We start from the raw sequence: 27769 nt of genomic DNA on the forward strand, positions 1-27769 counted from the left end.
GATCAGCCTGAGCAACATAGGGAGACCTTTTTTCCACAAAAAAAAAAAAAATTTAAAAATTATAACCGGGCATGGTGGCAGGAGCCTGTAATCCCAGCTAGTCTGGAGGCTGAGGCAGGAGAATCGCTTGACCCTGGGAGGCGGAGGTTGCAATGAGCCGAAATTGCGCCACTGCCCTCCAGCCTGGTTGACAGAGGGAGACGCCATCTCTCCATCTCAAAAAAACAAAAACAAAAACAAACACAAACACAAACAAACAAAAAAAAACAGGCTGGGCGCAGTGGCTCACGCCTGTAATCCCAGCACTCTGGGAGACTGAGGCGGGCGGATCACAAGTTCAGGAGTTCAAGACCAGCCTGGCCAATATGGTGAAACCTTGTCGCTACCAAAAATACAAAAATTAGCCGGGCGTGGTGGTGCACGCGTGTAGTCCCCGCTACTCAGGAGGCTGAGACAGAAGAATTGCTTGAACCTGGGAGGCGGAGGTTGCAGTAAGCCGAGATCGTGCCACTGCACTCCAGCCTGGGTGACAGAGAGAGACTCCATCTAAAAAATAAAAATAAAAGATTAGCTGGCCGTGGTGGCTCACACCTGTAGTCCTAGCTTCTTGGGAGGCTGAGGTGGGAGGATCGCTTCAGCCTGGGAGTTGAAGGCTGCAGTGAACTGAGATTGCACCACTGCACTCCAGCCTGGGTGACAGAGCAAGACTCTGTCTCAAAAAAAACAGAGAGGCAGCCAAAAGGAGATTTGGGTGGGAGAAGGAAGAGAAGGAGACAGAGACAGGGACTTGAGTGAGACAGCCACTAGCTGAGAAACGTCTGGAGCCACCGGAAGCTGCAAGAGTCAGTTCTCCCCTGGGTCCCCATGGAGAGGCTCAGCCCTGCCGATACCTTGATTTCAGACTTCCAACCTCCAGAACTTCAAGAGAATAAATTACTATTGTTCAAGCTACCCAGTTTGTAATTTGTTAGAGCAGCCGTAGGAAGCTAAAGCACAGGGTTAAGGGGGAAAGAATGATGGGGTCGAGGAGGTGGAATTCTATTTTCACAGACATATGAAGGTAAGGAGGGGGCCATGGGGATTTCTGGGGAACAGCATTCCAGGCAGAGGGAACAGCAAATGAAAAGTCTCAGACCCATGTCCAGGCGTGGCGGCTCACACCTGTAATCCCAACACTTTGGGAGACCGAGGCAGGTGGATCACCTGACATCAAGAGTTCGAGATCAGCCTGACCAACATGAAGAAACCCCGTCTCTACTAAAAACACAAAAAATCAGCCAGGTGTGGTGGCGCATGCCTGTAATCCCAGCTACTCTGGAGGCTGAGGCAGGAAAATCGCTTGAACCCAGGAGGCAGAGGTTGCAGTGAGCCGAGATCGAGCCACTGCACTCCAGCCTGGGCAACAAGAGCGAAACTCGATCTCAAAAAAAAAAAAAGGAAAAAAAGAAAAGCCTCAGACCCCAGGACACAACCACCCAGGCACACACAGACAGGCCCAGAAACCACAGCTACACACACAGAAGGACACACCAATTGGACACCATGGCCTGGCCAACACTCAAGATACCAACCCACAGCATCCCACGCGGAAATGAGCAACTCTCTCACAGGGACAGACAGCAGGGCTCCCACAAACCCTCAAGTCCCTTCCCTGGGACTTACATAGCCTCCTATGAAGGGATGGGAGGGTGGATGGTTGGGGTACTGACACCACTGTTGGTACCCTCATCTTGGGGGGGTGGTCCTTCAACCTGCAGCCCCCTCCCCAAGCCCACCAAGGAGTGTGAGGAATTGGAACTGGGAGGGGTTGGTCTTAAGACTGGAAATCTCCAAGGGGCACTAGCGGGGTCAGAGGGAGGGGCTTAGAGAAGCCAGAGTCCAAGCTCCGCCCCCCGACGCTGCCAACCCTCACCCCCCTCTACCTCCCCCGCCCCTGGCGCGGTTGTCCTCCCTCCGGCTCGTCCCAGACGCCTGAGACTGAATTCAACAAGCGGCTGACTCAGTCCTTAGCGTCACCCGCAAGATCCCCCCCACCCCGGCCCCCAGCGAAACAGGTCGGGGCACGGCCGAGCAAGCAGGGGTGCGAGTGGCGTTGGGAGGAGAGGGCACAGCTCCCGCCCCCTCCTCCAAGGCCCGCAGGGCGACCACTGCGGCCGCGACCGCGCGTCGGGAGGGGGCGCGCTGCGTTGGGCGCGGAGGATACCCGGTCCCACCGCCAGGCAGGGCGCGACCCGCGCGGCCCCCCTCCCGACGCCCCGGGCGGGTTCCCACGCTCTGCGTCCCGCGCCCCCGCCGACCGGTCGGGCCGGTTCCAGCCCCAGCCTGCACCCCGCCCCACGGCCTAAGCTTTGGGGGAGACGGAGGGGGGAGCGCAGACCTAGCTGGGGGGGCACGGCGGGTGAGGCCAGGACTAGGAGATGGGGACGAGGTCTATGGAAACGTCTGCGGCCGGTGGGGGGGTCTTGGGGGATCCATGGGTGGGGTGACAGCTTGGGGCATCCGTGAAAGGACTTGAGTATTTGAGACCATGAAAGAGACTCGTGGAGGGTGGAGGGCGTGTAGGGAGTGGTTCCCACAGCCCAGCTCGGAGGACTGAGCCCGCTCCACTCCGGGCGATCCGGGCGATCCGGGCTCCAGGCGCCGCGCGCGCCGGTGATTCACCTGTCGAAGGGCGGGGCAGCCGCGGGCGCATTCACCTGTCGGCAGTATTCCAGGCGCGGAGGTCCACTGCGCAGGCGCCCGGCCCCACCGCTCGCCCTCCCAGGTGTGTGGCTCCCGGTAAGGTCACACTTTTCCCCATCCCGCCCCACCTTCGCAGATCCCCCCAGCCCCAGGAAACCCTCGCAGTCAGGCTCAGCCCTCCACAAAGGTGAGCCCGAGTGGCAGATCCAGCCAAAATAAATGTAGGTGTAACTTCAAAGCGGCTCTTCTTGGTCTAAAATCACCCCAGACCCACCCAGCTTGGGCCTGACCCAGTACTTGGCACACATGATGCTGAATAAATGAATACATTAATGAGTCAATTAATGGCTACTGCGTGAACTGCTGTTATTAACGATAGCATGAAAGGAGCCAAGCATTTCCTCATAACCTTGAGAGACTTCTCCGTAGAGCACCTGTTTCCTGCCTCCCTACCATTACTATTTATAATAATGCCTACGTTGAGCACATACTATATTCTGAGCACTTACTGTATGTTGAGTGCATACAGGAGTTATTATTGCCCTATTTTCCAGATGCAAAAACTCAGGCTCAAAAAGCTTGAATGCTCAAGGTGTCCCAGACCCCAGAATTCAAATTGAGCTTTCTGTCTCTGCTCAGCTCCTTCCCAGCCTCTGCTCTGCTCCCGGCAACCCCTTGCCTTTCCTTGTGATATCTAACAACTAAATTGTTAAGTCCCTTCACAGTCGCCAGAGTGAAGCAGTCCCTATTTCACAGGTGCAATGATGATCAGAGAGGGAAAGTGACTAACCCAAAGTCGCGCTGCAAGTATGTGGCAGTGGGGGACTGTATTATAGGCCTCCTGTGTCCCCCACCACTAAATGTTGAGAGATGGGAGGGGTGTGGAGGGTGTGAGCCACTGCCATTGGTCCCTGATAGTTTGTTGATTGAATAATACCTGCCTCATGGGGGGCTTTACATGTGACCTCAGGTGGCCAAGAACTGTGAAGCTGGGATTACTGGGCCCATTTTGCAGACCGTGACACTGAGACGTAAAGAGTTTAATTCCTAGCCCGTCAGCAACATGATGTGGGACTTGAGCCCATGCCAGGAAGAGTGCAGAGCCCCAGCTCAGTTTCCACTGGGGAAACACGAGAGGCTGCCCAAGCCACACACATGTAGGAAGTGGTAGAGACATCCATGGTGAACACAGAGGCAGAGGGAGAAGACAAATCGCCCCCCTCCCCACCCCCACACACACAGGGCCCACTGGTGGCTCTGAGCCAGGCACTCACAGGCAGGCAGCCTCCCGGGAGGGCAGCTGGGTGCAACGACCTCCATTTGCACACGGGCTTCCGTCCAGGCAAGGGGGGGCTGTGTGGGGGTGAAGGAAAGTGGAGGATCAGCCAGGTGCCCAGGAACCCCAGGCCCCAAGTGACAAACCCCCTCCCTCCCTCAACCAGGCAACAGCTGCATGGGGCTGGGGGCGTCTCTGCGGGTGCAGGGAGTCCCCCCATCCACAGTTCCCACGCCCCCCCCCCCCCCCCCCCGCCCCAGCCCCAGCTGTTGAGGCTGCAGCTGTCCCTGCCAGCTCGAGCCCTGGGAACCACAAAGCAGGGGCGGGCAGGAGGAGGGGCTGTCTTGTGCCAGATGTGGGGGCTCAGGAAGCTGCCAGAGCTAAGATGTGCAGAATGGGGTGTGCTGAGACAGGAAGTAAGGGTGCTGAGTGTTACAGGGAGGTCTAGGGCTTCATGCCCAGGTTAGGGGGTAATAGAAGGGGAAGGGGCAGGGGGTCCTAGGGCCACGGGTCTTCCTTTCCCTGATGGGCATCTACTCCAGACAGGCAGGCCTGCGTGGTGCTCTTGGGAGAGGGACCAAGGCATGTACCCACGAGTGAGCACAGCATCTCCAGAAGCAGCCAGCGATGGGCGTTGCTGGAATAGGGTGTGTGTTGAAGGGAGGGGCAACTGGCACAAGGCATGTGCTGCCCTGTCCAACATCGCCATCCCTAAGGGCTGTGTCCCTCTAGGGTGTGGCATAGTCTAACTGTCCTGCCAGAAGAGTCCAGGGTGTGGCTGGGTCTGAGCTAGTGGAGAACTGTGTGCATGCGATCAGGTGTGGGGACACAGTGCGTGTGTCCATGCGTGCTCTTGTCAGAGAGAGGGTGATGGAGAGAGGAAGGAAGATCGAGAAAAACACAAAGACACAGAAGAATAAACTAGAAGCAGACAGACCAGGAGAAGACAGAGAAGGACAGAAAGAAATAGAAAGCGGCCAGGCGCGGTGGCTCACGCCTGTAATCCCAACACTTTGGGAGGCCAAGGCGGGTGGATCACCTGAGGTCAGGAGTTCGAGACCAGCCTGGCCAACATAGTGAAACCCAGTCTGTACTAAAAATACAAAAATTAGCTGGGCATGGTGGCAGGTGCCTGTAACCCTAGCTACCCAGGAGGCTGAGGCAGGAGAACCGCTTGAACCCAGAAGCCAGAGGTTCCAGTGAGCCGAGATCACGCCATCGCACTCCATCCTGGGCAACAAGAGCCAAACTCCCTCTCAAAAAAAAAAAATTAGCTGGGTGTGGTGGCACACGCCTGTAGTCCCAGCTACTCGGGAGGCTGAGGCAGGAGAATCGCTTGAACCCAGGAGGCAGAGGTTGCAGTGAGCCGAGATTGCGCCACTGCACTCCAGCCTGGTGACGGAGGGGGGGGGGGGAGAGAGAAGGACAGAAAGAAATAGAAAACAAGAGAGTGAGTTACAGAATCTGTCGAGCTGAACCTGAGCATGGGCCTACATGGTATATGCCCCTTCCTCACAGGACAAGCCGATTGGACACTATCACCCACACCAGGACCTGTGGGTGTTCGTGAACTCACACTGTGGGTCCCATAACATGGGCTATGGGCCACGCTGAGCTGCAGGCAATGTGAGCCACAGGTGTGTGCGTGCATGGGCTTGTGTGTCAGTCTGTATGTGGATTTGGGCATGCATCTATTGTGTCCCAGTGCAGCTACATGTGAGTCTATCTGTACATGCATGTCAGCGTGGGTGTACCCGTGTGTGTATGAGCTGCACACCCGTAGGGGAATGCACAGATGTGTGTGCTGTCTGTATGCAGGTTGTGTCTGTTGTGCGTCTGTGTATGTGAACCGTGTAAATGAGTGTACAGCTGTGTGTTGGTGCAACCTGTGTGTGCACGGGTGTGTCTGTGTATGGGTTGGCTGTGTCTGTCCATCTGCATGTGTGAGCTGGGTGTAAGCATGTCCTTGAATCTTCATCTATGTGCTGTCTGAGTGTGTGCTGGCAGTGTGTGTGCCACACCTGTGTGATCATATTTGTGTGTGCATGTATGTCAATGTGTGAGCTGTGTGCGTGCAGCTGGGTGTGTCTTTCCTGAGCCAGGTGTGCATGTCTGCGAGTGTGCTGTGTGTGTGCAGGTTTGCATCTCTGTTACGTGACCTAGAGCTGTGTGCCAGGGAGTGTGTCACAGACCGTGTGTGTGCCGCTGGTCCGGCGGAGGCGGCGGCTCCTGCCTGGTCCTGCCCCGTCCGGGCCCTAGGGCTGGGCTGGGGAGGCCGTTTACTCCCGAAACCCCCACCTCGCCCAGCGCCAAGCCCCACAGTGGCGTCTGGGACCCCTGGCCAGGGGCCTTGGCCCGCGCCCCTCCCCCGCCCACCAGGCCTCCCGTAGCGGTGAGGGGGGTGCCCCCGCAGCCCCCTCCCCGGCCCAGCCGCGGGTCCCGCTTTGTCTGGCAAAGAAAGCGCGAGGCCGGCCGGGGGGAGGGGGTGTCTAGACGGCGCGGCCATTGTCCCGAGCGGGGGAGGGGAGGGAGGAGAAGAGGAGGGGCGGGGGGCCCCTGGCCGGCTGGGGAGGGGCTCTGGCCGCGGGGAGGGGGCGCTGGAGCCGAAAGGGAGCACGTGGGCCCTCGCCCCTTCCCCTCCCCGCGCAGGGGCGGGGTCCCAGGGCCTCCGGGTCCCCGCGGCCAGAGGAGGGAGCGGGGCTGCGGGCGGGGGAGAGGGCACGCGCGCCGCCGAGGCTCCGGCTCGGAATCCGGCTCCGGGTCTTGCTGCGCGCCGGCCTGGGAAGTTTTCTCCGAGTTCAGAGCTCCCAGAACTTCGCGCCCCCTCCCCACCCCCCGCCTGGCCCGGCCCGCCCGGGGTGTCGGGGGCGGGGTGGGGGGGCTTTTGTGCGAGAGGTCCCCGGCCTAGAAGTACCTGGGCCCCCAATCATAACCTACCTAGGACTCCAGGCGTGAGTTGGATGGGGACGAGTCCCGAACTCTGTACGCCCCCCCCACCTCGAGTCCCTGATCCCCGCACCTCGAGCTCCCAGTCTCGGACTCCTGGATCCCTTCATCTTCAGCTCTGATCGCTCAAGGGTCCCTGTTCCTTGGGCCTCTGGGGTCCTCCCCATTCGGAATCTCTGGGTCCTCCAGGACTGGCATGAAGCCCGGGGCTCCTGCGCCCCTTCCCCGACCCTGGTTCTTGCCTCCCATGAACCCCCCCAGCCCCGGCCTTGGGGGTTCTTGCACTCCCCCTCTGCCGCCTTCGTCCCATCCACCAGGTCCCGGCCCCTCACCTGCAGCCCCCGGCCCCGCTAGCAGCAGCAGCAGGGGCAGCGCCCGCACGGGTGGCGGTGGCGGTGGCGGCGACATCGGGCGACGGCGGCGGCGGCGGCCACGGGCCCCTGGCCCCATGGCGGCCGGCCGCGACCCTCCCCTCCTCCCTCCTTCCCTGGGCTCCGGGCGCGTCCCGGGCCAGCCTCCGCGCCGCCAACTTCGCCGAAGTGAGGCGGCCGGGCCGCCCCACCCCCAGCCCTCGAAGGCTCGCCCCGCCCCGGGGCCGGCCCAGCGCGCCCCCGCCCCCCGCCCGGCCTCCCGGGGTCCCTGCCCACCCTCCACCCGCACAGCCTGGGACGCGCGGACCCTCGGAAACCCAGGCTGAGCATGCAGTGAGACGCAGGCAGAACCCGGAGTGGCGGGCACACCCAACCTCGTGAACGCCCACTCACCCCATCCCCATCCCCCAGTACACACCCAGAGCCGGACACCTCTGGAGCCGGGACAAAAAACACAGCCTCCCAGAAACCCTGGAAACTGAGGCCAGTCACGTCCTGAGAGGCTCATGGACCCACAGCCACGGACGCACAAATGCAAGCCCATGCACCAAGCTTCCCCAGGACTCTGATCTAAAACACTCACAAACCTAAAAGTCGGACGGGCGCGGTGGCTCCAGCCTGTAATCCCAGCACTTTGAGAGGCAGAGGTAGATGGATCACTTGAGGTCAAGAGTTGGAGACCAGCCTGGCCAACGTGGTGAAACCCCGACTCTACTGAAAATACAAAAATTAGCTGAGCCTGGTGGCGCACGCCTGTAGTCCCAGCTATTCGAGAGGCTGAGGCAGGAAAATCGCTTCAACCCAGGAGGCTGAGGTTGCAGTTAGCCGAAATCGTGCTACTGCACTCCAGCCTGGGCAACACAGCAAGACCCTGTCTCAAACAAAACAAACAACCGCTAAAACTCACTCAGCCAGGCCAGGAGCCTAGGACTACATTTGCAGCCTCAGACCTCAGACACGTACTAGGAGTCACATGCATGTGTGTGTGTTCACACATGCACACACACACCCTTCTTACTCAGCCCTCCCAGAAAGCAACCCACTTCATCTGTGACTCTCAAAGGGTCACTCCAGCCCCCTAGTCCCACCCCCATACCCCACACAGCTTTGTGCCTCAGCTTATCTGGCTCAATTTGATTAATTCTCCTTTCTTTTTTTTTGAGACAGGGTGTCGCTCTGTCACCCAGGCTGGAGTGCAGTGGCCCTATCTTGGTTCACTGCAAGTTCTACCTCTCGGGTTCAAGCGATTCTCCTGCCTCAGCCCCCACCCCCCCAATCTGCCAAGTAGCTGGGATTAGCGGTGGGCGCCACCATACCTGGCTAATTTTTTCTGTTTGTTTGTTTGTTTGTTTTTGAGACGGAGTCTCGCTCTGTTTCTCCTGCCTCAGCCTCCCGAGTAGCTGGGACTACAGGCACCTGCCACCACGCCCGGCTAATTTTTTTTTTTTTTTTGTATTTTTAGTAGAGATGGGGTTTCACCGTGTCAGCCAAGATGGTCTCGATCTCCTGACCTCATGATCCACCTGCCTCAGCCTCCCAAAGTGTTGGGATTACAGGCGTGAGCCACCGCGCCCAGCTTCTATTTTTTTAGTAGAGACTGGGTTTTGCCATGTTGGCCAGGCTGGTCTCGAACTCCTGACTTCAAGTGATCCGCCTGCCTCAGCCTCCCAAAGTGCTGGGATTACAGATGTGAGCCACCACGCACAGCCTTGATCAATTGCCTTTTCCCAAATCAGTCATGCTGCACAGCCTTCCTGCAGTTCCCTCTGTTCCTGTGGAAAGAATGGGGACCCTGAGAGGCCTGGAGCCCAGCCCTGCAGGAACTTCCAGTCTGGGGAAGAAAAAGCTAGACGCACATACACCCAGTGTGGAGGGCTCAGGGCTGGGCCAGAGAAAGGCATGGAATCTGGGAAGGGCCTGGGGTACACGGGTGGTGGGTGAGGACTTTGCCTGGGAGGGTTATTTATTTGTTCATTCATGTATTCAACAAGTATGGCTAAGGCTCCAGCCCTATATCACGCTGTGTTCTATGGACTGGGGGTGCACCCTGGAGGGAGTCCAAGAGGACGTCCAGTGGGGCTTGGCCCTGAAAGGTGAGCTGGAGGGAAGTCATCCCAGCAGAGGGACTGGCCCATGCCAAGAGGAAGGGGCAGAGTTGGAAGGGAACGTGTACAGGCCAGAGGTTAAGAGGAGAAAGGAGCCATGCTTACTCCTTGGTATCTGGCTTGGTGATGAGGATGCTGGAAGAAGGAATGGGTTGGGCGGAGGAGAGGTGCTGGGTTTGAGGGGGTCACCTACAAGGCAGGTAGGGCTGAGCATGGGAGAACCATTCTGGTAGGAGATAGTCACATGGGTATCCCAGAAATCTTCAGACAATTTTTTTTTTTGAGACAAAGTCTCCTTCTGTCACCCAGACTGGAGTGCAGTGGCACGTGATCTCGGCTCACTACAACCTCTGCCTCCCAGGTTCAATTGATTCTTCTGCCTCAGCCTCCCAAGTAGCTGGGATTACAGGCACACACCACCATGCCTGGCTTTGTATTTTTAGTAGAGACAGGGTTTCACCATGTTGGCCAGGCTAGTCTCAAACTCCTGAACTCAGGTGATCTACCCTTCTCTGCCTCCCAAAGTGCTGGGATTACAGGCACGAGCCACCACGCCCGGACAATTTTTTTTTTTTTTTTTTGAGGTGGAGTTTTGCTCTTGTTGCCCAGGCTGGAGTACAATGGCGCAATCTTGGCTCACCACAACCTCTGCCTCCTGGGTTCAAGCGATTCTCCTGCCTCAGCTTCCCGAGTAACTGGAATTACAGGCATGTGCCACCATGCCTGGCTGATTTTGTATTTTTAGTAGAGACAGAGTTTCTCCATGTTGGTCAGGCTGGTCTCGAACTCCCGACCTCAGGTGATCTGCCCGCCTCAGCCTCCCAAAGTGCTGGGATTACAGGCATGAGCCACCACTTCCGGACTTTTTTTTTTAAGACCAAGTCTCACTCTGTGGCCCAGGCTGGAGTGCAGTGGTGCCATCTCGGCTCACTACAACCTCCATTCCTGAGTTCAAGTGATTCTCCTGCCTCAGCCCCCGCCCCCACCACCCCAAGTAGGTGGAACTACAGGCCCACACCACCATGCCCGGCTAATTTTTGTGTTTTTGGTAGAGACAGGGTTTCACCATGTTGGCCAGGCTGGTCTCGAACTTCTGACCTCAAGTGATCTACCCACCTCAGCCTCCCAAAGTGCTGGAATTACAGGCATGAGCCGCCATGCCTGGTCACAGTTTTTTTAACTTTTTATTTGAAAATAATTTAAGCCGGGCACGGTGGCTCACACCTGTAATCCCAGCTCTCAGAGAGGCAAGAGGCGGGAGGATAGCTTGAGCCCAGGAGTTCGAGACCTGCCTGGGCAATATAGCGAGACCCCGTTCTCCACAAAAAGGAAAAAAAAAAAGACGACAATAATTTAAAACACACAAAGTTGCATGCCGGGCATGGTGGCTCATGTCTGTAATCCCAGCACTTTGGGAGGCTGAGGCAGGAGGATCGTTTGAGCCAGGAGTTCAAAATCAGTCTGGGCAACATAGCAAGACCTCCATCTCTATAAAAAATTAAAAGAAAATTAAGAGGGTGTAGTGGTGACCACCTGTAGTCCCAGCTACTTGGGAGGCTGAAGTGGGAGGATCACTTGAGCCTGGATGTCACTGCACTTCAGCCTGGGCAACAGAGCAAGAACCCACTTCAAAACAAAAACAAACAACTGAGAGTTACAGAATAGCATGAACAACTTGTATAAGCCCTTTGTCCAGATTCACCAACCACCCGCATTTTGCCACATTTCACATATATGTGTACATATACGTTATACACATATGCATATATGCATTTTTTGGCTAAATGATTTGAGAGTAAGTTGTAGATATGATGTTCCTTTGCCTTCAAATACTTTGCTGTGTGTTTCCTGAGAACAAGGGCACCCTCTTACATAAACATACTACAGTTTTTGCCCCAGTCTGTATTCAAAGTTTGCTAGTTGCCCAAATAATATCCTTTATTGGGCCAGGTACAGTGGCTAACACCTGTAATCCCGACACTTTGAGAGGCCAAGGAGGGAGGATTGGTTGAGGCCAAGAGTTCAAGGCTAGCCTGGGCAACATAGCAAGACCGCTGACTCTACAAAACTAGAAAAAATTAGCAGTGTATGGTGGTGTGTACCTGTAGTCCTAGCTACTCAGGAGGCTGAGGTGAGAGTGTTGCTTGAGCCCAGGAGGTTGAGGCTGCCGTGAGCTGTGATCATCCTACTCCACTCTAGTCTGGATAACAGAGCAAGACCTTGTGGGGGAAAAAAAAAATTAGTGGCCGGGCGCGGTGGCTCACACCTGTAATTCCAGCACTTTGGGAGGCTGAGGCCGGCAGATCACCTGAGGTCAGGAGTTCAAGACCAGCCTGGCCAACATGGTGAAACCCCTTTTCTACTAAAAATACAAAAATTAACTGGGCATGGTGGCGAGTGCCTGTAATCCCAGCTACTCGGGAGGCTGAGGCACGAGAATCGCTTGAACCCAGGAGGCGGAGGTTGCAGTGAGCCGAGATCGTGACACAGAACTCCAGACTGGGCGAAAGAGCATGATTCAGTCTCAAGAAAAAAAGAAAAGAAAAGAAAAGAAAAATTAAATCCTTTATTGCAATGTTTCTTTGCTGGCCCAGGATCTAATGCTGCATCATGAGTTGCATCTAATCCTTTTGTTTTGAGACAGAGTCTCACTCTGTCACCCAGGCTGGAGTGCAGTGGCATGATCTTGACTCACTGTAACCTCCACCTCCCAGGTTCAACTGATACTCCTGCCTCAGCCTCCCAAGTAGCTAGCCACCACACCCGGCTAATTCTAATCCTTGTATCTCTTGGTCTCCTTTAATCTGAATTGGTTCCTCAGCCTTTGTCTTTCATGACACTGACGTTTTTGGAGAGCTGAGGTCAGTTGTGCAGAATGGCCAGCAGTTGTGCAGGAATGGCTGGCCTACCATTTCCTCGTGATCAGGTTCAGGCTGTGCATCTTCGGCAGAAACCACAGAAGCATTGCTGGGTCCTCCTGGGTGCATCGTATCAGGAGGTTCCTGACGTCAGTTCCCAGCATTGGTGATGTTCAGCTGTCAACACCGGGGCAAAGTTGGTCAAGTTTCCCTGCTACAAGGGTGCCATTTTCCTCCCTTTCCATCCTCCCCCTTTGTAAGGGGGATGAAAGTTGAATGACTGACCAGGGGCTAGCATCACAGAACAGTTATCCTACAGGGAGATACATTGAGACCGTGTGAATATCCTAGTGCCCGTTAAACTTTCCCCCATAGATTTTAGCATCTTTTGATTATTTCTCCTGATCATTGTTTTACTTTTTTTTGTTGTTCGTTTGTTTTGTTGTTGTTGTTGTTGTTGTTTTCTTTTTTTTTTTTTTTTGAGACAGTGTCTTGCTCTGTTTCCCAGGCAGAGTTCCAGTGGCACAATCATAGCTCACTGCAGCCTCGAACTCCTGGGCCCAAGTGACCCTCCTGCCTCAGCCTCCCGAGTAGCTGGGACTACAGACATGCCCCACAACTCCTGGCCTTCTCTGGTGCTTTTTGTTTTAATTGAGGTAAAATTCACATAATGTAAAATTAAACATTGACCATTTTAAATTGTGTTCATACTGTGTGACCATCACCTCTAGTTACCGATCATTTCCATCCCTGCAAACGGAAACCTCCCCATTCTCCCTCCTCCAGGCCCTCGAACCCACTAATCCACTTTCTGTCTCTATGAATTTATCCATTCTGGGCATTTCGTGTCAATGGAATCATATGCTATGTAGCCTTTTGTGTCTGGCTTCTCAACATCATGTTTTTGGGGTTGTTCTGTGTTGTAGCATGGATCCGAGCTTCCTTCCTTTTAATTTTATTTTATTATTTATTATTATTATTATTATTATTTTTCGAGACAGGGTCTCACTCTGTAGCACCCAGGCTGGAGTGCAGTGGCACGATCTCGGCTGACTGCAACCTCCATCTCCCAGGTTCAAGCGATTCTCCTGCCTCAGCCTCCTGACTAGCTGTGACTACAGGTACTTGCCACCGCACCCAGCTAATTTTTGTATTTTTAGTAGTTAATAATCCTAGTTATTTTGTAAAAATACAAAAATTTTATGTTTTTAATAGAGCCTCACCATGTTGGCCAGGCTGGTCTCAGCCTCCCAAAGTGCTGGGATTACAGGCATGAGCCACTGTGCCCGGCCTTCCTTCCTTTCTATGGCTAAGTAATATTTTATTGAATGGCTATACCACACATTACTTATCCAGTGGTCCACTAATACTTTGTTTTTTTTGTTTTTTTTTGTTTTTTGAGACGGAGTCTCGCTCTGTCGCCCAGGCTGGAGTGCAGTGGCGCAATCTCGGCTCACTGCAAGCTCCACCTCCCGGGTTCACGCCATTCTCCTGCCTCAGCCTCTCTGAGTAGCTGGGACTACAGGCGCCCGCCACCATGCCCGGCTAATTTTTTTTTTTTTTTTGTATTTTTAGTAGAGATGGGGTTTCACCGTGGTCTTAATCTCCTGACCTTGTGATCCGCCCGCCTCGGCCTCCCAAAGTGCTGGGATTACAAGCGTGAGCCACCACGCCCGGCCTCCACTAATACTTTGGATGGATGATTTTTTTTTTTCTGAGACGGAGTCTCACTCTGTCACCCAGGCTGGAGTGCAGTGGTATGATCTTAGCTCACTGCAACCTCCATCTCCTGGATTCAAGCAATTCTCTGCCTCAGCTCGCAAGTAGCTGGGATTACAGGCGCTCACCACCATGCCTGATTAATTTTTGTATTTTAGTAGAAACGAGGGTTTCACCATCTTGGCCAGGCTGGTCTTGAACTCCTGACCTTGTGATCCACCCGCCTCGGCCTCCCAAAATGCTGGGATTACAGGCATGAACCACTGTGCCTGGCTGGATGGATTTTTTTTTTTTTTTTTTTGACAGACTCTTGCTCTGTGGCTTAGGCCGGAGTGCAGTGGCGCAATCTCGGCTCACTGCAACCTCTGCCTCCCAGGTTCAAGAGATTCTCCTGCCTCAGCCTCCTGAGTAGCTGGGGTTACAGGTGCACCACCATGCCCAGATAACTTTGTGTATTTTTAGTAGGGACAGGGTTTCACCATACTGGCTAGGCTGGTCTCAAACTCCTGACCTTGTGATCCGCCCGCCTCAGCCTCCCAAAGTGCTGGATTACAGGCGTGAGCCACCACACCCGGCTGGATGGATGATTTTTAAAAGCTGAAAGAGAAGGAAGCAAAGGAAACAGAGAAGGATTGTCAAAGAGAGACAGCCAGGCACGGTGGCTCACTCCTGTAATCACACTTTAGGAGGCAGACGCAGGAGAATTGCTTGAGCTCAGGAGTCCAGATAAGCCTGGGCGACGTAGTGAAATCCCATCTCTATAAAAAATTTAAAAATTGCCAGGTGCGGTGGCTCACCCCTGTAATCCCACCATTTGGGAGGCCAAGGCAGGAGGATCACAAGGTCAGGAGGTCGAGACCATCCTGGCTAACACGATGAAACCCCGTCCCTACTAACAATACAAAAAATTAGCCAGGCATGGTGGCACGTGCCTGTAGTTCCAGCTACTCGGAGGCTGAGGCAAGAGAATCGCTTGAACCTGGGAGGCAGAAGTTGCAGCGAGCCGAGATTGTGCCACTGCACTCCAGCCTGGGCAACAGAGTGAGACTCCATCACAAAAAAAAAAAAGAGGCTGAGGTGGAAGGATCGCTTGAGCCCAGGAGTTCCAGGCTGCAGTGAGCTATGATCACACCACTGCACTCCAACCTGGGTGACAGAGCTGTCTCAAAAAGAGAGAGAGCGAGAGAGAGTGCTAAGGATGAAAGTTGAGGCCCGGGCACGGTGGCTCACGCCTGTAATCCCAAAACTTTGGGAGGCCAAGGCCGGCAGATCACAAGGTCAGGAGTTCGAGACCAGCCTGACCAACATGGTGAAACCCTGTCTCTGCTAAAAATATGAAAATTAGCCGGGCATGGTGGCATGTGCCTGTAATCCCAGCTACTCAGGAGGCTAAGGCAGGACAATCACTTGAACTCGGGAAGTGGAGGTTGCAGTGAGCCAAGATCGCGCCACTGCACTCCAGCCTGGGTGACAAAGTAAGACTTTGTCTCCAAAAAAAAAAAAAGAAAGAAAGAAAGTTGAATGACTGACCAGCGGCTAGCATCACTGACAACCCCTGGTCTTGCCCTGGCTTCTCAGAGGGCAGGAGGTGAAGATGTTCGATCATTTCCATCTTACAGGTACAGCCGTATAACAGAGAAGACAGGCCAGGCGCAGTGGCTCACGCCTGGAATCCCAGCACTTTGGGAGGCTGAAGTGGGTGGATCACCTGAGGTCAGGAGTTTGAGACCAGCCTGGCTAACATGGTGAAGCCCCGTCTCTACTAAAAATACAAAAATTAGCCAGACATGGTGGCGGGTGTCTGTAATCCTAGCTACTCAGGAGGCTGATGCAGGAGAATCGCTTGAACCCGGAAGGCAGAGGTTGCAGTGAGCAGAGATCGCACCACTGCACTCCAGCCTGGGCAACAATAGTGAAACTCCGTCTCAAAAAAAAAAAAAAGACAGTGACTCACTGCAGCCTTTCTGGAAGAAAAGTTGAGGTTTGAAGCTAGTCTCAAGCCAGGCATAGCGGTGCACACCTGTAGTCCCAGCTACTCGGGAGACTGAGGCAGGAGGATCGCTTGAGCCCAGGAGTTCCAGGCTGCAGTGAACTATGATCATGACACTGCACTCCAGCCTTGGAGCAAGACTGTCTCAAAAGAAAAAAAAAAAAAAACTGGCTAGGCACAGTGTAGCACACCTGTTATCTCAGAATTTTGGGAGGCTGAGGCAGAAAGATCACTTGAGCTCAGAGTTTGAGACCAGACTGGGCCACACAGTGAGACTCTGTCTCTACGAAAAAAAAAAAAAAAGAAAGAAAGAATTAGCTGGGTGTGGCGGTGTGCACCTGTTGTCCCAGCTACTCAGGAGGCTGAGGCAGGAGGATCACTTGAGCCTAGAGTTCGAGACCAGCCTGGGTAACATAGTGAGACCCCATACACCTGTAGTTCCAGCTACGTGGGCGTCTGAGGCAGGAGGATCACCTGAGCCTAGGAGTTCCAGACTGCAGGGAGCCATGGTCGCACCACTGCACTGCAGCCTGGGCAACAGAGTGACCTTGTTTCAAAAAAAAAAAAAAAAAGGAAGAAAAATAAAAAAAATGGACCTGGGTCTCAGTGACTCCCGGCCACATGGAGTACAGGGGCGGGGTAGGGGTTGGGCAGAGGAATAACAAAAGTTGCCTAAGAAGGGGCACACACTGACTCACGGTGACTGTGCTGAGTCAACAGGCCCATGGGGACAGGCACAGATCTAGTCCTGCGTCATGTCCACCACCCAGGAAGGAAATCCAAGACCCTCAGTCCTGCCTTCGGGCCCCTTGGGCCGGGACTGACCCTCTTCTTCCTAACCCTCCGCACCAAACCCCCAGCAAAAACAAACAAAAAAAAACCCGTCATCACACCATGTCAAACCCCAGATGCACCCAGCAGGCCTTGTGCTCCCATGGTCTTTGCCTGGGTGCTTCCCTCTGCCTGAGACACCCAGCTGCACAGAAACACCCTTTTGCTTCCTCCCCAAGCAGGAACTCACAGCCAGTGTGACTTCTCAAAAATTCATTTTCTTCCAGCTAGAGGGAATGTTCTGCTGTTTCTCACACAGGCCACCCCTTTGCCCATGCTGCTTTCTTTCTTTTTTTCTTTTTTTTTTTTTGAGACGGAGTTTCACTCTTGTCACCCAGGCTAGAGTGCAGTGGTGTGATCTCAGCTCACTGCAGCCTCCACCTCCCGGGTTCAAGTGATACTCCGGCCTCAGCCTCCCATGGAATTACAGGGGCAAGCCACCATGCCTGGCTAATTTTTGTATTTTTAGTAGAGATGGGGCTTCACCATGTTGGCCAGGCTGGTCTCGAACTCTTGACCTCAAGTGATCCGCCTGCCTCGGCCTCCCAAAGTGCTGGGATTACAGGCGTGAGTCACCACGCCTGGCCTGCTCTCTTTCTTTCTTTCTATGTATTTGTTTACTTTATTTACTTATTTTTAATAGAGACAGGGGTCTCGTTCTATAGTCCACGCTGGAGTGCAGTGGCGCGATCACAGCTCACTGCAGCCTTGACCTCCCAGGCTTAAGTGATCCTCCCACCTTGGCCTCCCGAGTAGTTGGAATTACAGGTGCTCGCCACCACACCCTGCTAATTTTTGTATTTTTTTGTAGTGATGAGGGTCTCGCTGTGTTGCCCAGGCTGATCTCAAACTCCTGAGCTTGAGCGATCCTCCTGCTCTTGGCCTCCCAAAGTGCTGGGATTCCAGGCCTGAGCCACTGTGCCCGGCCCTTTATTTCTATTTCTGGTTACCTCCTATCCGTTCTTCAGGGATACCACTCCGGGAAGTCCTACCTGCCCCTCAGTCTGCGCTGCTCTCTCCCCGACACCCCCGCTCTCCCGGTGCCCCTTTTCTCCATGGCTCAGCCTTGTTCACAAGGGGTTGGGGGTGTCTGTACCCTGGTTTGTCCCCTATTTAAAGACTAAGGGCCGGCTGGACACAGTGGCTCACGCCTGTCATCCCAACACTTTGGGAGGACGAGGCAGGCAGTTCGCCTGAGGGCAGGCATTTCAGACCAGCCTGGGTGACATGGTAAAACCCTATGTCTACAAAAAACACAAAAATTAGCTGGGCATGCTGGTGCATACCTGTAGTCCCAGCAATTCGGAAGACTGAGGTGGGAGGATCGCTTGAGCCTGGGAGGTGGAGGTTGCAGTGAGCTGAGATCGTGCCCTTGCACTCCAGCCTGGGTGACAGACTGAGAGACCCTGTCTCAAAACAAAAACAAAAAACAAACAAAGAAAAGACAGAGGGCTCCTTGGGTGTTAAGACAGAGGATGAGGCTTCTTGAGGGTCCCAGCATCCCCCAGCATGGGGTGAGCACAAAGCAGGTGACATGAGATGGTTTGGTGACTCAGGAAGGGGCTGAAGGAGCTGGGAAGCCCAGCCCAGAAGAGCCACTTCAGGGCCGGGCGAGGTGGCTCACGCCTGTAATCCCAGCACTTTGGGAGGCCAAGGCGGGCGGATCATGAGGTCAGGAGATCGAGACCATCCTGGCTAACATGGTGAAACCCCATCTCTACTAAAAATACAAAAAATTAGCCAGGTGTGGTGGCGGGCGCCTGTAGACCCAGCTACTCTGGAGGCTGAGGCAGGAGAATCACTTGAACCCGGAAGGTGGAGGTTGCAGTGACCCAAGATCACACCACTGCACTCCAGCCTGGTGACAGAGTGAGACCCTGTCCCTCCCAAGAAAAAGCCACTTACCCACTTCAGGGGCCTCAAACCACTCTGTTCAGTATAATTTTGTAGGCGGGGGTGGTCTGTGGTTCCACAGAAGGGTCTAGGGATTGAGGGGCAAAGTTAGGGCCCTCAAGGAAGGCCAGCTCTTCCCTTGGCCCATCTGAGAAGGGGCTTTCTTTCTTTTTTTTTTTTTTTAGACAGAGTGTCATTCTGTCACCCAGGCTGGGGTGCAGTGGCTCGATCTCGGCTCACTGAAACCTCTGCCTCCAGGGTTCAAGCGACTGAGAAAGGGCTTTCTGCTGGAATGGATGCTGTAGGAGATGCTGAGCTCCTCATCACTAGGAGCAACCAAGGACCCTGGACACACATTTCACTGGGCAGGAAGTTCAGAGTCTATGACTGCTGATACAGCACACCCTGGACTGTGGGAGAGGGGGCAGTAATGGTGAAAACACAGGCAGAGGACTTCACGGGGGAATACAGACTGAAAGAAGAAAGACCCGGCCAGGAGTGGTGGCTCACAGCTGTAATCCCAGCACTTCGGGAGGCTGAGACGGGCGGATCACTTGAGGTCAGGAGTTCGAGACCAGCCTGGCCAATATGGTGAAATCCCATCTCTACTAAAATTACAAAAATTAGTCAGGCCTGGTGGCAGCCGCCTGTAATCCCAGCTACTTGGAAGGCTGAGGTAGGAGAATCACTTGAACCCAGGAGGCAAAGGTTGCAGTGAGCCGAGACTGCACCACTGCACTTCAGCCTGGGCAACAGAGCAAGACTCTATCTCAAGAAAAAAGGAAGAAAGACCCCACCGGGCACAGTGGCTCACTCCTGTAATCCCAGCACTTTGGGAGGCCGAGGTGGGCGGATCACAAGGTCAGGAGATTGAGACCATCCTGGTTAACATGGTGAAACCCCGACTCTACTAAAAATACAAAAGAAATTGGGCCGGGCACGGTGGCTCACGCTTGTAATCCCAGCACTTTGGGAGGCCGAGGTGGGCGGATCACGAGGTCAGGAGATCGAGACCACGGTGAAACCCCGTCTCTACTAAAAATACAAAAAAAAAATTAGCCGGGCGTGGTGGCGGGCGCCTGTAGTCCCAGCTACTCAGAGCTGAACCAGGAGGCAGATTTGCATGACCAGATCCCCACTCACTCACCTGGTGAACGAACCCTCAAAAAAAAAAAAAAAAAAAAAAAAAAAAAAGAAGAAGAAGAAGAAGAAAGACCCATCTACAAAGCACCCGCTCAGCCGAAGATGGGGTCTCAGCTGCAGGTTCCTGCCACTGCCCTCCAGCCACGGTGGTGGGACCCACCCAACGTGTCCAGGTCCCTAGGGGACAGGGCCGTCAGAGCAACCCTTCCCATGGCCTTGCAGCCTGCGGCGGCACAGTTCCCAACATGATGGGGGTGGGCTTGAGCCCCCTCCCCGGCCCCTGCTGGCTGCCTTGGCTGGGGACTGCATTTCTCCTCCATGAGCTCAGTCCCTGGGGACGCGGGACCTGGGGCCAGGCCAAGACACAGCTGCCGGCCCGCTGACCAGGAACCTGAGAATGTGCCCTTGGCTTCTCCTCTTGGGACTGCAGTCCCGCCCTCTGCGCAGAAGCTGGGGCCAGGTTCTGGAGCCAGGCAGTGGGCTATGGGAGCTTAGTGAGAACCAGCAGGAGTGAGGGCAGTTGAGTGTGGGCCTTCAGGAAGTGTGGGGAGGCTGGACCCAGCCATGTCCCCTGGACACTGCTTCCCTGGGACAGTCCAATGCTTGAAACTTCCATGGCTCCCCATTGCCTGAAGTGATGCAATTCCTCCCCACCTCATCAGCTTCATCCCTTGCCCCTCAGCCTTGCCAGCCTTTGCATGCAAAGTTCCCACTGGTAGGAACATGTTTCTCATACTACAAACGCTCCTTTCCCCTGGCTGCTCACTCTGACCCTCCAGCTCTTCTCACCTTCATTCAGTCGTTCAACAAACATTTACTGGACACCCACTTGGTGCCAGGCCTTATTGTAGACAGAGGTAACCCAAGACAGGGCCAGTTCCTGCCCTGAGAAGGGAAACAGACAAGAAACAAACAGGCAAACAAGAACCATCAAGGACGGGCACAGTGGCTCACGCCTGTAATCCCAGGGCTTTGGGAGGCCAAGGAAGGAGAATCACTTTAGTCCAGGAGTTCAGAACCAGCCTGGTCAACACAGTGAGACCCCACCTGTCTCTTCAGAAGAAATTTTTTTTTTTTGAGATAGAGTCTCGCTCTGTCACCAGGCTAGAGTGCAGTGGCACCATCTCCACTGACTGCAACCTCCGCCTCCCGGATCCAAGTGATTCTCCTGCTTCAGCCTCCTGAGTAGTTGGGATTACAGGCACCTGCCACCACATCCGGCTAGTTTTTTTTGTTTGTTTGTTTGTGGTTTTTTTTGTATTTTTAGTAGAGACAGGGTTTCACCATGTTGGTCAGGCTGGTCTCAAACTCCTGAGCTCGTGATCCACCTGCCTCAGCCTCCCAAACTGCTGGGATTACAGGCGTGAGCCACCACGCCTGGCCTAAGAAAATTTTTAAAATTAGCCAGGCATAGGTGGTGCATACCTGTAGACCCATCTACTCCCGAGGCTAAGGCAGGAGGATCACTTGAGCCCAGAGTTTGAGGTTGCAGAGAGCTATGATTGTGCCATTGCACTCCAGCCTGGGCAAAAGAGCAAAACCCTGTCTTAAAAAAATAATAATAAAGAGGCTGGGTGTGATGGCTCATGCCCGTAATCCCAGCACTTTGGGAGGCTGAGGTGTGTGGATCGCCTGAGGTCAGGAATTCGAGACCAGCCTGGGTCAACATGGTGAAACCTCGTCTCTACTAAAAATACAAAAATTAGCCGGGTGCTGTGGCGAGCGCCTATAATCCCAGCTACAGGAGGCTGAGGCAGCAGAACCGCTTGAACCCAGGAGGCGAAGGTTGCCATGAGCGGAGATCACACCACTGCACCCCAGCCTGGGTGACGGAGAGAGATTCCATTTCAAAAAAAAAAGAAGAAAAGAAAAAGAAAAAAGAAAAGAAACCAAAACAGAGCCATTGAGACAAGATGGTTAAATGTGAGGGAGAGAGGGAAGTCACCTAAAGGAGGAGAGGAGCCTGCGAGGCAAACATCCAGGGCTAGGGTGTTCCAGACAGAGTGAACAGCAAGTGCAAAGGCCCAGAGGAAGAAGGAGAGGGTGGATGAGAGGAACAGCGAGGAAGCCTGGGTGCCGGGTGCAGAATGAGCAAAGGTGAGGAGGTCAGGGAAGCAGGTGGGGCTGACTCCCAAGGGGCCAGAGGGTCTGGGATTCTAGCCCAAGCACAGTGAAGCCACTGGAGGGTTTTAGCACAAGAAGCTGATCTGATTTAGTTTGCAAACAATCACTTTGGGTTTTTTTGTTTTTCTGGAGACAGAGTCTCACTCTGTCGCCCAGGCTGTAGTGCAGTGGCACGATCTCAGCTCACTGCAACCTCTGCCTCCCGGGTTCAAGTGATTCTCTTGCCTCAGCCTCCCGAGTAGCTGGGACTACAGGTACACACCACCATGCCCAGGTAATTTTTTTTTTTTTTTTTTTTTGAGACAGAATTTCACTCTTGTCACCCAGGCTGGAGTGCAACGGCATGATCGTGACGCACTGCAACCTCCGCCTCCTGGGTTCAAGCTATTCTCCTGCCTCAGCCTCCCAAGCAGCTGGGATTACAGGCATGTGCCACCATGCCCAGCTAATTTTGTATTTTTAGTAGAGACAGGGTTTCTCCATGTTGATCAGGCTAGTCTTGAACTCCTGACCTCAGGTGATCTGCCCGCCTCGGCCTCACAAAGTGCTTGGGATTACAGGTGTGAGCCACTGCACCCGCCATTTTTACTTATTTATTTTTATTTTTTCACGGAGTCTCACTCTGTTGCCCAGGCTGGAGTGCAATGGTGCCATCTCAGCTAACTGCAACTTCCACCTCCTGGATTCAAGCAATTCTCATGCCTCAGCCTCTCAAGTAGCTGGAATTACAGGCACCTGCCATCGTGCCCAGCTAATTTTTTTTATTTTTGTAAAGAACGGGTTTTACCACGCTGGCCAGGCTGGTCTTGAACTTCTGACCTCAGGTGATCGGCCCATCTCTGCCTCTCAAAGTGTTGGGATTACAGGTGTGAGTCACCGCCCCCAGCCTTTTTTTTTTTTTTGGAGTTAGAGACAGGTTCTCTCTTTGTCACCCAGGTGGAGTGCAGTGGCGCAATTATAGCTCACCGTAACCTCAAACTCCTGGGCTCAAGCGATCTTCCCCTCAGCCTCCTAAGAAGCTAGGACTACAGACATGCACCACCATACCCGGCTAATTTTTTTTTTTCTTTTTCTTTCTTTTTCTTTTTTCTTTTTTTTTTTTTTGAGACGGAGTCTCGCTCTGTCGGGACTCGGTCATGCAAATCCGCCTCCGGTTCAGCCTTCTCCTGCCTCAGCCTCAATAGTGGGATACAGGGCCTGCCACCCCCGCTAATTTTTTTGTTTTTTAGTAGAGTGGGTTTCATGTGGTCTCGATCTCTGACCTCGTGATCCGCCACCTCGCCTCCCAAAGTGTGGTTACAGGGACCACCGTGCCTTTTTTTTTTTTTTTTTTTTTTTTTTGAGAGGGTCTTGTGCCAGGTGAGGTGGTGGGTGATTTGGCTCACGGCCGCCTCAGTTCAGGTCCTGCCTCACCTCCCGTAGAGGGATACAGATCGGGCAACAGCCTAAAGAGATAGGGTCTTGAACTCTTGGCCTCAAGCAATTCTCCTGCCTCAGCCTCCCAAAGTGCTGGAATTACAGGCATGAGCCACCATGCCCAGCCTGGAATTCACTTCGATGGAGCATCTGCAGCTCTGTGGCTCTGGGAAAGGGTAGAGGGGAGGCCATTCTCAACCCCTTCTGGGGGTGCTGGTTTCCCCACCCCAGAACCTTCCATTGGGTCTGACACCCTGTTCTCTGTCCTGTCTTCTCAGGCCCTGGGCTCCGGACCACAGCAACCTTCCATGCCCATAGCCTCACCCTGGATCTTATCTCCTCTTGCTCACCTCTGAACTGTGATATTCTGATGTCCCCTAACTCAGTAGCCTCCAACCTCTTTGGCACCAGGGACTGGTTTTGTGAAAGACAATTTTTCCACGGACCGGGGTAGGGGATGGTTTCGGGATGATTCAAGTGCATTACTTTTTTTATTTTTTACTTTTTTGAGGTGGAGTTTCGATCTCGTTGCTCAGGCTGGAGTGCAGTGGCACGATCTCGGCTCACTGCAACCTCCGCCTCCCGGGTTCAAGCGATTCTCCTGCCTCAGCCTCCCGAGTAGCTGGGATTACAGGCATGTGCCACCATGCCTGGCTAATTTTGTATTTTTAGTAGAGATGAGGTTTCTCCATGTTGGTTGGGCTGGTCTCAAACTCCTGACCTCAGAAATTCTCAAGCCTCAGGTTCCTGAGTAGCTGGGACTACAGAGACCCGTCACCATGCCCAGCTAATTTTTTTTTTTTTTTTTAGTAGAGACGGAGTTTCACCATGTTGGCCAGGCTGGTCTTGAACTCTGGCCTCAAGTGATCTGCTCACCTTGGCCTCCCAAAGTGCTGGGATTACACGAGTGAGCCACTATGCCCGGCCTGGGTTTTTGTTTGTTTGTTTTTAAGACAGGGTCTTGCTCTGTCTCCAGGCTGGAGTGCAGTGGCATGATCACAGCTCATTGTAGTCTTGACCTCACAAGCTCAAGCGATCCTCCTATCTCAGCCTCCTGAGGAACTAGGACTACAGGCACATGCCTCCATGCCCAGCAGTTTAATTTTTTTTTTTTTTTTTTAAGAGACAAGGGGTCTTGCAATGTTTCCAAGGCTGGTCTCAAAACTCTTGGTCTGAAGTGATTCTCCTTCCTCAGCCTCCCAAAGTGTTGGGATTAAAGGCATGAACCACCACGCTTGTCTCTCAGCAGCTTTTGACGCCAGGAACTACATCCCTATTCCTTGACACTCCTCCCTCCTCCATTGCTGGGGCATCACTTTTGCCTGGTTCACCTCCTACCTTTTTTTTTTTTTTTGAGATGGAGTCTAGCTCTGTCGCCCAGGATGCAGTGCAGTGGTGCGATCTTGGCTCACTGTAAACTCCACCTCCCAGGTTCAAGCGATTCTCCTGCCTCAGCCTCCCCAGTAGCTGGAATTACAGGCGCCCGCCATCACGCCTGGCTAATATTTGTATTTTTAGTAGAGACGGGGTTTTGTTGTGCTGGACAGGCTGGTCTCGAACTCCTGACCTCGTGATCCTCCCGCCTCGGCCTCCCAAAGTGCTGGGATTACAGGTGTGAGCCACTGTGCCCAGCCTTTTTTTTTGAGACGGAGTCTCCCTCTGTCATCGCCCAGGCTGGAGTGCAGTGTCATGATCTTGGCTCACTGCAACCTCTGCCTCCCGGGTTCAAGTGATTCTCCTGCCTCGGCCTCCCAAGTAGCTGGGACTACAGGCGTGTGCCGGCTAACTTTTTGTATTTTTGGTAGAGATGGGGTTTCACCATGTTAGCCAGGACAGTCTTGATCTCCTGACCTTGTGATCCGCCCGCCTCGGCCTCCCAAAGTGCTGGGATTACAGGCGTGAGCCACCATGCCTGGCCTCACCTCCTACCTTTGTGGCCTCTCTCCTCTGCCTGTCTCTGAGGTGTTGGGGGTCCTCAGGGCTCAGTCTCGAGTCTTGTTCTCCATTCTGCTCTAGGGAGACTTCACCCTCTCTCCCAGCTTCAGAGCCTCTCTGCCCCACAATACACCGATGCTTCCTGGGCTATTTTTGTCTTTAGCCCATAACATGCTTCTAGGTCCCTACCCCGGGATCAAGCGCCCTCAGACAATATATCCCAAACCTGCCTCTGTACCTTCTCAGCTTATCTGCTCCTCTTCCAGTGCCTGGACTTGAGTCTCGTTCTCCACTGCCTGGACCACGCCCATCCTCCTCTCAGGCCTCCCCACCCTCTGGTCCGGCCTTCTCACCATCCCCCAAGTAACATTCCAGACACACGGATCTGTTCGAGACCCTCCCCTGCTGGCTTGTGAAGCCTTTTACAGTCTCACGTCTTCCTGTCCCAAACTTTCCTCCCAGTCTCACGGAAATGCTAAATCATCCCAGCGTGGGAGGCTTCTGTGGGTCGGAGCCCAGCTTTGCAAGGTTCAGCTCCAAGACTGCTTCCTCCAGGGATCCTTCCCTCCCTCCCCCAAGGTAAGTGCTCCTCCCCAGTTGCTCATTCCACCAGGGCCTGATCACACCCTGCTGGCAGTGTCAGAGCCCAGCTTTGTCTCCCACCACCCCTCCTAGAACTGGTGGCAGGGACAGATGAATGGATGAATGAATGAATGGGAAGTGAGAATTCTACTACTGGACCATCAATGCAGCCCTCTGAATGAGCGAGTGAGTGAGTAAGTGAGTGATGGAAAGTGGTCTGGAGGCAGGGAGAGGGACAGGCCGATCATGGGAAGAACCCCAGCTCAAGCCCCCGACGTCTCCTCTCCCGCCCTAAAAGATGGGCGCGCCAAGCCCTTGGGCCAGGAAAAAAAAAAAAAAAAAACCGGGCCGGGATTGGCTCAGGCTGGGGGAGGCGGGTCTAGGACGAGACACGAGTTTCTATTGGCTTACTAGCCAGGACTCTGCCCAATCGACGCGATCGCCTTCTCCAGAAGATCCCGCCTCCCTCCCGCCGGCAGCCGCGGAGGCGGAAGAAGGCGCCTTTCCGTCGCCCTAGCAACAGTCAGCGCACCCGTGTCGCCCGGGCAACTGTCCCAGGCCTCCCGTCAGCCTTTGCCTGGGCCCCTCCAGTCACCCGGACAACCGCTACCCGTTCCGGTCAACCATCAACCCCGTCCCCCGTCCCCCTGGCAACCATCGCCGGACCCACCGCCCCCTGGACGCCGTCCTGGTCCTGTCCGCAGGCCTCTCCGCAAACCTCCGCCGCGGGCTCCGACGTCCGGGACCCCACGTCTCAGGGGCTCTCTCCTCCTCCTGCCCGTCTTCTCGCCTCCCCGGGGCGGGGGGCATTGCTCCCACCCTGGCAGGGGGGCCCCGGTTTGGGCCGGGCTCTGGGGGTCCCTGCTCGGTCGGGACAGTGGGACCGCCCTGTGCTGTGGCCGCGCGCAGCCTCCCGCAGGCCTCGGCGCTCGCACTCTTGCGTGGGACTGTCCAACCGCCACGGGGAGCTCTTCAAAATGCAAGCCATGTCCCTCCCCTGCTGAAAACTCTCCCCTGGCTCCCCTTGAGAGTCGAATCCAAGCTCCTCGCAGACCCTGGCGGTCTGGCTGTGTGGCCTCTTCTCTGAAGCCTCCTCGCTCACTCTGCCTTAGCAAGCCCCTGGCCTGCGTGTTGTGACTCCAATGACCCAAGCTTCTTCCCGCCTGGGACCTTCCTAGTCACTACTTCCCACTCCCCCAAAAAGTGCATCCTAGACGGGCGCGTGGCTCATGCCTGGAATCCCAGCACTTTGGGAGGCCGAGGTGGGAGGATCACTTGAGCCGAGGAGTTTGAGACCACCCTGGGCAGCATAATGAGACGTCTGTCTCTATAAAACATTTTTGGGAGGCCGAGGCAGGCGGACTGTTTGAGGTCAGGCGTTGGAGATCAGCCTGGCCAACATGGTGAAACGCTGTCTCTGCTAAAATTACAAAAATTAGCCAGATGTGCTGGCGTGTGCCTGTAATCCTAGCTACTGGGGAGGCTGCGGCAGGAGAATCACCTGAAGGAGGTGGAGGTTGCAGTGAGCTGAGATCGCGCTACTGCACTCCAGCCTGGGCAATAGAGCAAGCCTCCATTCTCAAAAAAAAAAAAAAAACAAATAAATAAAAATAAAAATTAGCCTGGCATGGTGGTGTGCCCCTGTAGTCCCAGCTACTCGGGAAGCTGAAGCAGGAGGATTGATTGAGCCCAGGAGGTGGAGGCTGCTGTGAGCTAAGATCACACCACTGCACTCCAGCCTGGGCAACAGAGTGAGACCCTGTCTCAAAACAACAACAAATAAGTACGTCCCCCAGCTAGGGTCCCACCTGTGGGTCTTCAGTGAAGCCTTCCCTGAGCCCTGTCAGCTCTCTCCTCCTTAAACTCTTTCTGGCTTACACTCTATCACTAGGACCTAG

At 54.4% G+C, this 27769-nt stretch overlaps 2 protein-coding genes across 2 annotated transcripts in view; one reads left to right on the forward strand and one right to left on the reverse strand.

The window, feature by feature from the left end:
• The window catches only part of NOTCH3 (notch receptor 3), a 41353-nt gene extending 33909 nt beyond the window's left edge, over positions 1 to 7444 (reverse strand). The window contains exons 1-2 of the mRNA XM_032169983.2: positions 7237 to 7444; positions 3957 to 4035 (exon numbers count right to left, since the gene is read on the reverse strand). Coding sequence (XP_032025874.1) covers positions 3957 to 4035; positions 7237 to 7354 — 197 coding nt within the window. The 5' untranslated portion in view covers positions 7355 to 7444. The remainder of the gene's footprint in view (positions 1 to 3956; positions 4036 to 7236) is intronic.
• A 14457-nt stretch (positions 7445 to 21901) lies between these two features.
• On the forward strand, positions 21902 to 27348 carry LOC131380842 (splicing factor, proline- and glutamine-rich-like). The gene is made up of 4 exons (XM_058425763.1): positions 21902 to 21911; positions 23633 to 23776; positions 25779 to 25868; positions 26286 to 27348. Exons 1-4 carry the CDS (start codon positions 21902 to 21904, stop codon positions 26873 to 26875), a joined length of 834 nt encoding a protein of 277 aa, XP_058281746.1. The 3' UTR covers positions 26876 to 27348.
• Positions 27349 to 27769: the final 421 nt, after the last annotated feature.

Source organism: Hylobates moloch, unplaced genomic scaffold (assembly GCF_009828535.3).
Source record: "Hylobates moloch isolate HMO894 unplaced genomic scaffold, HMol_V3 SCAFFOLD_12, whole genome shotgun sequence".
NCBI lineage: Eukaryota > Metazoa > Chordata > Mammalia > Primates > Hylobatidae > Hylobates > Hylobates moloch.

Coding starts and splice junctions, on each gene's coding strand:
- LOC131380842 (XM_058425763.1), top strand. Junction 23,777..25,778: donor TGGCACCAGGGACTGGTTTT/GTGAAAGACAAT, acceptor AAATCATCCCAG/CGTGGGAGGCTTCTGTGGGT. Junction 25,869..26,285: donor CCTTCCCTCCCTCCCCCAAG/GTAAGTGCTCCT, acceptor TTGGCTTACTAG/CCAGGACTCTGCCCAATCGA.